Raw genomic sequence first — 10258 nt, 5'->3', positions numbered from 1 at the left:
CTAACCGGCCCTCCAGCTCACCGGCTCACCGATCTGGCTCATCCTTCCGAATGCCAATCCGGCTCAGGCGTATTCAGCCAATCCGGATCCGGTTGAGCTTGCCGCTCAACAACTTTGGGCCTTTGGATTTGCCATGCAAGGAGTGTTGGAAGATACACCTTCGTAACAGGTTGTAAGTAGGGACTCCCAAGTATGGTAGACCTTGGCATGACTCCTTGAACTATTGTTGCGTGAACGGAATCCCATCCAAGATGGCATGTCATCCGGAAAATAGGGTGACTAACTCCATCTTACGGTCATGGTATCACATGAGACATCATTTGGTCAGGAACACCCCAGAGATACTAATCGAATGGACTCGACAACCATTATTTTGGAATCCTCAAGTACGAGCAAGTGATGACATGATGATAGGGCAAGTCAAGGGCCCGATGTGGGGAAAGCTAACGTAGACATGGCTCCATTCTATAAGCGATTGGAGACGCACGGTGGATCTAGGAGGGGCGAGGGAGAACCCAGGACCTCCACTCAAGGGAGTTAAGAAAATGAGGAGACTGATAGCAGAGGCGGTTGAAAGGGTTCCGGTGGGGGATGCGAGAGGATATACATGGTTCGGTCTCTTTGGTGAGATTGGAACAATTAATCTACTGAAGGGCACAAGGGGATTTAGAGGGGCTACATTATTTGGGGAGAGCCAGAGTAGTGGCTGTTGGTAGCAGATCCGTGTGGTGGCGCAAGGCTGGCAACAATTGGAAGACACACCTTGACGCTACTAAGGTAGATCCCCATTGGAAGTTGTGGGTCTATAGTAATCGCACCCTCGCAGAACTAGAATGGGACCCATGGGATTTCAAGTGGAAACATGATGGTAGGTTGTGCCACTTCTTCGATTACAACACTAAATTAGGCCAAGCTATACAATTGCAGCTAGAAATTTCAATGGTTGGTGGAGATTGGCATCACCGACAAGGTGCTCTATATATTCTAGAAGGGTCTCTGGCGTCTCCACGTGCCTGAGAAGATCAAGCTATTTTGGTGGCAACGCAGCCATAAAGTGGTCCTTGTTGGCGAATGGATAAGTAAACGAGGATGCCCGATAGCCGGCCCACTTTGCTCGGCACCTATCGAGACTCTGAGACACCATTTGTGGGATTTCCCCCAAACAGACATCAGGTATGGTGACATGCCTCCTAGCTACCTGCAAAGTGGAAGGGATAGCATCATGGAGCATGGCGGTTTGGATCAATCCCTCAATTGATAGCTGGACGGACACCTTCAATGGAGGCAACTAGTGTTATGAATGTGCAAGAGGTAAAAGCGTCAAGACTTTATTTGAGAGAGGCTTAACAACCACATCCCCCTGCTTTAGGGAGACTTGGATGTTGATTGTTGGCTTCACCCTTTGGTATGTGTGGAAAGCCCGCTACGTAAAGGTCTTTCAAGATTTGGTACGCCCCCTGGAGGAATTGGTCATGGATATATGGTTCGTGATTATCAACAACCTACGAGGATAGGTGGAGTCCGAGGTTTTCAACCGCTCCAACAACGTGGTCATTGCCCGTTTATGTTTTTTGTAGAAATGGAGGAGCACACGACAATGACACAAGGAGGAAACGACCCAAGGTGGAACTACCAACCCCCATGCTAGTTGTTTCCAACCCACCTCCCACCCTCCCTTCGTTGAGGGTTGGGGGATTGGGCTCATGTTGGCCAGTGATGGATTTGAAAATATATTTATAGCTCTAGATATCTCCTTACATTAAGGAAAAAATATGAGAGGAAATGTCCATAGCCATAGTTGCTTTCCCATATTCTGGAACTCCGTCGGGGGATGATTCCCCAATACATATATAAGTCACCTTGTATAGCCTTTCTACAAAAATGTCTCCTAACTAATGGAAAAGTAACTCCTTTTTTGGATATATATATATATGTGTGTGTGTGTTGAGAATCAAACTCAACCTAAGTCTAGTGTGTGAACACACCTTGTTGAGAATGTATGAACACTTAAAGGTCAAAGGTCACCACTACTTTCTAACATTAACTATGTGTCATAGAATCATATCCTATGACACATAACTAACTAATGTGTTTCCATATTCCCCAAGCTATTAGAGAGAGAGAGAGAGTTGGCGTTTTAGTGAGAGAATGTAGAGAGAGGTTGACTAGATATAAAACACTCTCCTCCTTCCTTGTACACGGTCGTTGCTAGTTTATTTTCTTATTCCTTGTTAATATACATTTGAGTCTTTATCTCCTATCTATCTTGTGTCTCTTCTCTAACACACACAAACACACATCGAATCTATTCTGCCTAACATAGTTACTCAACGTAATTATTTACAATATACAATGTAAAACAATGGGTAGGAAGGTGACGTTAGTGGCTACTCCCTCGTTAAAGATAGTTGGCCATAGAACCTATAAATGATTATGATTAGGAAGGCTGATATAATGAAGTTATGATTTGAGGTGTTGAAAGAGAAGATTAGAATGGGAATTCTAGAGCCTTCAAATGCTCCTTCTTCAAGTAGATGGTTCATTGTACTAAAAAGAATGGGTTGCTATACTTCATTCAAAACCACTCAACCTTCAATAGAATGACAATTGACAATACCAAGGTCGGGCCAAATGTTTGACAAGTTTGTTAAAGCTTTTAGTGGGGAGACCAATCTACTCCATTCGTGATACCTCACGAAGGTATGACCAATTCCAACTATTTACAGATAACAAAGATGTAACGACAATATGGACTCCCATTTGTCTGGAAAGAATAAGTACCTTACCATAACATGCCACAAACTCCATAGCCGACATCATGAAAGCGATTATATAACTAAGAGGTATAAGGTTATGATAAGGGAGTGAGTGGGTTTCAATGCACACACATGCACCCATCACTTCTGTGATTATACACATGTTGGATAATTGAGCCACACAGGTGCGTGCAAAGCTTCTGGGATCTCGCACATGTTGGACAATTGATGTTGATGTGATGACCCAACGTAATAAGCAAAACTGTTTTGTGCGTCAAGGACATCTGGAGTCCCTATTATGAGAGATTTGACCTCTCACGGCATCATGTCATAAAGCACATGGGGCCTACAACAACTTAATGAAGTTTCCTAGATATATATAATAACTTAGTGAATAAAAAAAAAGGCTTAATTGATGGTGTTTGTTCTTCTACTGTTATCCAACGAGTCTATCTCTTAGCTGCTCACACATGTATGTGATGTGATTTCTCAATGCCATGCTATCTCCATCATCCTCACCATTTACTGCACAATCTGAGAGCCATCTGAGTAAATTATGGAAGGAGTTCTTCCAAGATCCTTCTCAATTTTGGGACCAAAGGAGTGTAAACAAGGTAAGCAGAAAAGATAAAAGAAGACCCTAAGACTTGACTGTTGCAAAGAAGATAAACTCTCTCTAATTCTCTCTATGTCATCTACTTTGTGTCTTTTTTCTTCTTTTACAGAGAAACCAAAACTCCCCTGATTTTATTCATAAAGAAACAGAGGCCCCTTTGTATATGCGTTTGCCTCATAATCCATGTTGGGTTCACGAAGAACTAACCAAATTTGAGCGGGAAATTGGGAAATTGGGCGATCTTCCTGATGTATTGGACTTGATCAAATGTTGTGTAAAACATAAGGATTTAAGTGAAGGCAGAAGATTACATGCTGATATTCTTCTCCAGCATAGATTTGTCCTTCAAGAGGATATTCATATTCACAATGCTTTGATTAATATGTATGTGAAATGTGGTGCAATAGAAGAGGCGCAAAAAATGTTCGAGATAATGCCGATACGAAATATAGTGTCATGGACGGTACTCATTTGGGGGTATAATCAACATGGATTTGGGCATAAAGCTGTAGAATGCTTTGTAAAGATGTGTAAAGAGGGTTTCTCCCCAGATATAGTGACATTTATTTGCATTCTAAAAGCTTGTGGAGGTATCCAATCTCTTGAGATGGGAGAAGAGATACACAAACAGGTGAATAATCTTGGATTACTGAAAAAAGATGTGGTGCTCGGCACAACATTGATGGACATGTATGCCAAATGTGGAAGACTTGATAAAGCACAAGAGGTATTTGACAATCTTCCGATTCGAAATGTTGTATCGTGGAATGCACTTATCTCCGGTTATGCAAACTATGGGCGTGGTGATGAAGCTCTTAAATGTTTCAGAAAAATGCAAGATGAAGGTCTGTCCCCCAATGTAATCACATTTGTTTGTGGTTTGAAAGCTTGTGGAAGTATGGGATTCCTCGAGATCGGGAAAGAGATACATCGAGAAGTCGAGAATCAAGATCTATTGGGAGAAAACATTGTCCTTGGCAATGCATTACTTGACATGTATGTTAAGTGCAATATGTTAGAAAAAGCTCAAGAAGTGCTTGAAGAACTTCCGGCAAGAGATGTTGTATCTTGGAGTACCTTAATTTCTGGCTATGCTCAACAAGGACTTGGTAATGAAGCTCTTTGTTACTATAAGAAGATGCAAAATGAGGGTTTGTATCCTGATGCAGTCACATTTATTTGTCTTCTCAAAGCTTGTAGTGCCATAGAAAACCTTGAGATGGGGAAAGACATTCATGCCGAGATTGTGAAAAAGAGACTATTGGAAAAAAATGTCGTCCTCGCCACAACATTGGTGGATATGTATGCAAATTGTGGTCAGATGAAAAAAGCACAGGAGGTATTCACCAGTCTTCCAATACGAAATGTTGTAACTTGGAATGTGCTGATTGCTGGCTATATTCAACATGGTTGTAATGATGAAGCTATATGCAGCATGAAGAAGATGCAAGAGGAGGGTATTCCCCCAAATGCAATAACATTTACTTACATTCTGAAAGCTTGTGGTGCCATTGCGAATATTGCAATGGGAGAAGAAATACATATTGAAGTCTGCAAGCGAGGGTTATTGAAGAAAAACATCATCCTCAGCACATCACTGGTTGACATGTATGCAAAATGTGGTGCATTGAATAAAGCACGAGAGGTATTCGACAATATTCCAGATCCAAATATTGTAGCTTGGAGTGCTCTTATTGGTGGGTATGCCCAACATTGTTTTGGTGATGAAGCTTTGGATTGCTTCGCGAGGATGAAAGCCGCGGGTATGTCTCCCGATGTGGTCACATTCATTTCCCTTTTGAAAGCTTGTGCTGACATAGGGTCTTTGAAGACAGGAGAAATGCTACATGTAGAGATGAGCAACCTCAGGTTATTGGAAAAGGAGCACGTGCTGGGGACAACTTTGGTGAATATGTATGCCAAATGTGGTGCATTGGGAAAAGCACGAGAAGTATTTGACGAGCTTCCAGTTCAAGATGTTGCAACTTGGAATGCATTAATAGATGGCTATGCTGAACATGCGCAGAGTGAGGAAGCTCTGAATTGTTTCAAAAAGATGCAAGTTGCGGGACTTCCCCCACCAAACGAAGTTACCTATATTTGTGGTTTAAAAGCCTGTGGCAACATAGGATCTCTCAAGGTTGGAGAAGAGATACATAGTGAAGTTTGTAAGAAAGAGCTACTGTTGAAGGCGAACATTGCTCTTGGCACAGCACTGATAGACATGTATGCAAAGTGCAGTGTTCAAGAAAAAGCACAACAAGTGTTTGATGAGATTCCAACAACAACCGTTTCATCGTGGACAGCATTACTGGCTGGATATGGTCAACAAGGTCAATCCAAGATGGTTTTTATGTTGTTTAGCAAAATGATGGCAGCATGCATTGATCCAGATTTGGTTACATTCCTTGTGCTTCTGAATGCATGCAGCCATGCAGGCCTCATAGACGAGGGGCAAATGATTTTTGATGTTATGAACTCTATATGTTCCTTTACTCCAACTTCAGAGCACTATGCTTGTATGGTTGATCTTTTCAGTCGTGCTGGGCAGTTTGACAAAGCTGTGAGTGTGATTGAGACATCACCTTCTTCTTCTGATCATCAACCACTATGGTTGGCTATTTTAGGTTCTTGTGCAAAATGGAGAAATATAGAGATTGCAAGATTGGCATTTGAGCAGTTATTACAGTTGGATGAAAAGTGTACTGCAGCTTATATATGCATGGGGAATGTCTATATGTAGCCCACAAGACAAACTAGAGGGAAGAAGGTTTACCCTTTGTCAGTAAACCATAGGTCAGGGGACAAAATGGTTTACGCCTTTATACCATTGTTATGTTTTGTACACATGCATGGGGAATGTATACATATCTTACCGACAAAACTAAATGGAGGAGAGAAGTATTAAAATTTACGCCAGGAGCTCAATTTGCTTACATCCTCCTACCATCATTTTTTACCTATTTAACAAACAGTGTGATTCTTTCCACGAATGCTCAGGAGCTACACATTTACATTGAGTCAAAAAATCATCCTTAATGGCCGAGGTCAATTCTGCTGAAAGATTATAGGGTTCTAGGGGGAATATGCCCTTTTGTGTGCTTCACGTTTGGAGTGCAATAATAACACCTCAATCAAGCAAGAAGAAAACATCCCAAAGTCATTGTTTTACCTTGTGTTGACAGGGTACTAGTCTGAAGTACTGTGCGAGGGGAGAAACCTTTACATACACAAAAGACACGCAAGCAATCCACAGTACTCCAGATCTCTAGATTTGTCTTCTTATGTTGAAGATAATAGATTGGATTCTGAATCTTTAAGTTTCTTTGTGGAAATGAAATGTCATCTCCTGTTGCAAGACTTGAAGTTTCATTGCACAAGAAATCCACTTGATTGGATGCATGCAGAATAGAACCAATAGATGGTGGTGATACACACTCAGGGGAAATAGTTGGTAACATCAAAGATATGCAATGACAAACAATCAACTGAATCATATATTCTTTTATGGAAAAAATTATTAACCATAATGAATGGTTTGATTTTGCAACTGAATGGTTTGACTTTGTATATGGGCTGATGGCCGACTTTATAGATTACATTTGATTTGATATAGAGTTGCTTATAATCAATTATTAATGAAGCAAACTTTGCGTCAACGTTACAACCTTCTCTGAATACCCAGCCACTTTAATATGAGACCTTGGATAAAGCTCCTTTATTTTTATCTCTGTATGCTATTGATGTACAAGTATTAACAAAATATACAACATTCTCATCCTCCTACTGACTTGACACACATGCAAGACGAAGCAGAAAATTACATGCCTAATGAAACAAAACAGAGTAGACAATCCTAGTGAGACATTTCACACAAAATAAGCATCAGTAAGGCAAAAGATTAAGCTGATTATGGAAGGATGGTCACCATAGAACTAGAACCAACAGTCTCAAACTTTGTATTGATAAATAAGCATTTTCTAGTAGAAATTTTACAACATTTATTTTTACCAATATATTCTATCTCTGAAATCCTCCAAATAATCAATAGACTAAAGAAATAAGACAGTTGATATGCAAGCATATGGGCAAGAGATGTGCATTTTGATGACTTCTTCTGATTGCAGAAACTCAATCTCTGTGGCATCAAATTCGGCATACGATTCTCTCCCATGCAATATTGCCAGAACTCCATCCCTCAGGGCATTTAACTTTGGCATCATATGGCTTTCACAGCTGAACGCATAATGGTTTGCATAGTCGGTAGTCCTCATCACACAATCCCATGTTAATGTCACAGGGTTGAGCTTTTTAATCTCTAAAAGAGATGCATCAATGCTATCATACATTGAATTCTTCATCTCAGCCATGTATAGAGTCTCTTCTTTACCAACACTAACGATTTTGATGGTAGAAATTGGATTTAGTTCACAAAGGAGCTGGCACATTAGGATCTCATCAACCCACATGTTTGTACAAGGGTTATATGAAACGACCTTGATCACGCGACATCCCGAATTGTCGAAATAACAACCTCCAACAAAGAGTTTACCTTGACGTGTCCAGGAGACATCACACTTGAAAGAAAGTGGCATATTTGCGATGGCTGTCCATTGGTTGGCATCAATATCATACACTTCAGCTGTGGTGGTGAAGAAATCAGCAGGGTCTTGGGTATCGTCTGTGGAGAAGAACCCAGTGGCAACATAGATTTTATTCATTATGATACCATATGCAAACTCGGCCCGAGAGAGAGACATGGGCGAGCCAACGGTCCATGTGGATGTGAGGAAATCGAAGATATGCAAATTGTTGGAGACATGGCCGAGAGTGTAACCGCCCAATACAAAAACTCTGGAGTGGTAGGTGAGCGACCCACATCCCGAGAGAAAGATGGAGTCGCGGAGACCCGAGATGTCCAGATTGGTGAAAGAGAATGTACACATTGATGGGCGGTGGGACATTGCGGATGAGATTTCAAACGCATACGCATTTACAGTGCTTGGGATTCGTTCTGCAGTCTCGGAAGTGTCGATTAGGACGACAAACGGGTGTAATGCGCCAGGGTTTTCTTCTACGCAGCTATGGTGCATTTGTTGGAAGATTTTGGAGGATATTACTTCTTTCCATAGCTTGCATACTCTGTTTATTCTTCCATGCGCGCGAGGGGGGACTCTCGCTAAGCATCGCATGGCTATGTCGTCTGGCAAGCCAGGAATGATGAGCTCCGCCGCCATACACCCCCCCCCCCCCCCTCCCGGGTCTCTGCAGCGTCTTTCTTCTTGAGAAAGAAAGGACCCACTCTAACCCCAGCCTCTCTACTAACTATGTAGTGTTATGTAAAGGCATCCCTCCTTGCGGGGGAGTCGGTCGAAAAGTCGACTTGAGAGTCAGCTGATCGAAATCGGCCGAGAGGCTGAAATGAGTCGGCTGACCGAATTCGGTCGGAGGAGCCGAAACGGGAGTTGGCTAGTCGGAATCGTCACAAAGCTAAAAGGATAATCGGTTGGCCGAAGAACCAAAACACCAAAACAAGAGTCAATTGATCGAATTCAATGTGAAAGCCGAATTCAAACTCAATATATCTTCATATATATGTGTATGAAATGACTTAGTATATATATACTGACAGGCGTAGTAGTGCGTCTGTATGTGCGATAACTCACTAGAAGTAAAGATAGTGAAAAAGGCATGAAAGTATACTTAAGTGAAATAGTGAGCGCGTGAATATAGATATATGAGAAGATAGTGCAAGAGAAGTGTTGTACAGTGAACGACTTAGAGAGAACACAATAGCGGTTGTGTGAATACCATATCTCAGAAGCTAAGAGTGAGAAGAAAAGTTGAGAGAAACAGAAAAGAAGAGAGAGAGATTAAAACAGAGAAGTTAATGAAGTTTCGGACGGGAAAGACATCTACGTGCTAGGGTTTGGAGTTCTCATCTGAAATTGTGGTTTCAGAGAGCATTCAGACCAGATTAGGTTCTTTCATTCCATGATTGTATTCTGTCTTCTATTATAGTGGAAAGTTCTGTTCCATGGTTTTCCATGTAAATCGTGTGCTACACTTTATTTCTGTTTATGTCTAAGTTGATTTCGTAATTTTGTCTGAGTGAAATCCTATCAAACTGGTATCAAAGCATAGGTTCTAGATAGAAGGGGGTGTGAGTGGCTTTCCAGGGATGATTGTACTAAACTCACAAAACTACTTAGACTAGAAGATCAAAATGGAAGATCTCTTTATAGTCAAAGATTTATATGAGCCTATAGAAAATAAGGATATACCAAGAGGGTTGATAGAATCGGAGTGGAAAATTCTAAATAGAAAGGTGGTGGCAACTATAAGACAATTGAAAAGAATGGCGTGCGGAAGCAATATAGGTAACCGAACAACAGAAAACGCAGGTTTAATGGAAAGCTTAGGTTTGCATAGTACGCACAGGAGAGACAGAGAGAGGGTAAACACAAGAACTTAATTCAAAAATAATACTCGATCTATACATCGTGTGTGTTCAATGAACACTTTTATACAAGTCCTTTCAAGACTGATAGAAGTACTGACAGTACTTCAATGCTCATTAAGGAGCCCCTACACTAACTCCCAAATATATTCCTTGCGGAATATCTTTCCGATGGCCTCCCAGTTTTTGCACCGATCTACGTACCAGTTTCCAACCGATCCGGTCCTCGGCTTGCTCAGCTGATCCGGCCGATGTTGAGCTTGTCTCTCAACACTCCCCCTCAAGCTCAACTTGAGGCTCTTCGGGATCTTCTGGATCACCGCTTCGGTTCCTCCTAGCTCCACGCCTCACTCGCGCTCCTCGACTTGTTTGACTCTGCGCGCTTCAACCCTTCCGGTCAGCTTGTCTGCTCCCACGGCCCTTCAC

General features: G+C 41.6%; 2 protein-coding genes across 2 annotated transcripts; one reads left to right on the top strand and one right to left on the bottom strand.

Moving 5' to 3' along the window:
- Positions 1-3165: 3165 nt before the first annotated feature.
- Positions 3166-6988, top strand: LOC147864148 (pentatricopeptide repeat-containing protein At2g33680-like). Its single transcript, XM_087319917.1, has 2 exons — positions 3166-3370; positions 3482-6988. The coding sequence occupies exons 1-2, from the start codon at positions 3254-3256 to the stop codon at positions 6113-6115; spliced, it is 2751 nt and encodes a 916-aa protein (XP_087176043.1). The 5' UTR covers positions 3166-3253; the 3' UTR covers positions 6116-6988.
- A 323-nt stretch (positions 6989-7311) lies between these two features.
- LOC147864147 (putative F-box/kelch-repeat protein At1g27420) lies at positions 7312-8611 on the bottom strand. Its single transcript, XM_087319173.1, has one exon. The coding sequence runs from the start codon at positions 8607-8609 to the stop codon at positions 7425-7427; it is 1185 nt and encodes a 394-aa protein (XP_087175299.1). The 5' UTR covers positions 8610-8611; the 3' UTR covers positions 7312-7424.
- Between the last annotated feature and the right edge of the window lie 1647 nt (positions 8612-10258).

This window comes from Azolla caroliniana, unplaced genomic scaffold, assembly GCF_043228905.1.
Source record: "Azolla caroliniana isolate FFs.n. ecotype wild unplaced genomic scaffold, voAzoCaro1.0.p SCAF_5, whole genome shotgun sequence".
Classification (NCBI taxonomy): domain Eukaryota; kingdom Viridiplantae; phylum Streptophyta; class Polypodiopsida; order Salviniales; family Salviniaceae; genus Azolla; species Azolla caroliniana.
This window is presented reverse-complemented; position numbering and strand designations above follow the sequence as displayed.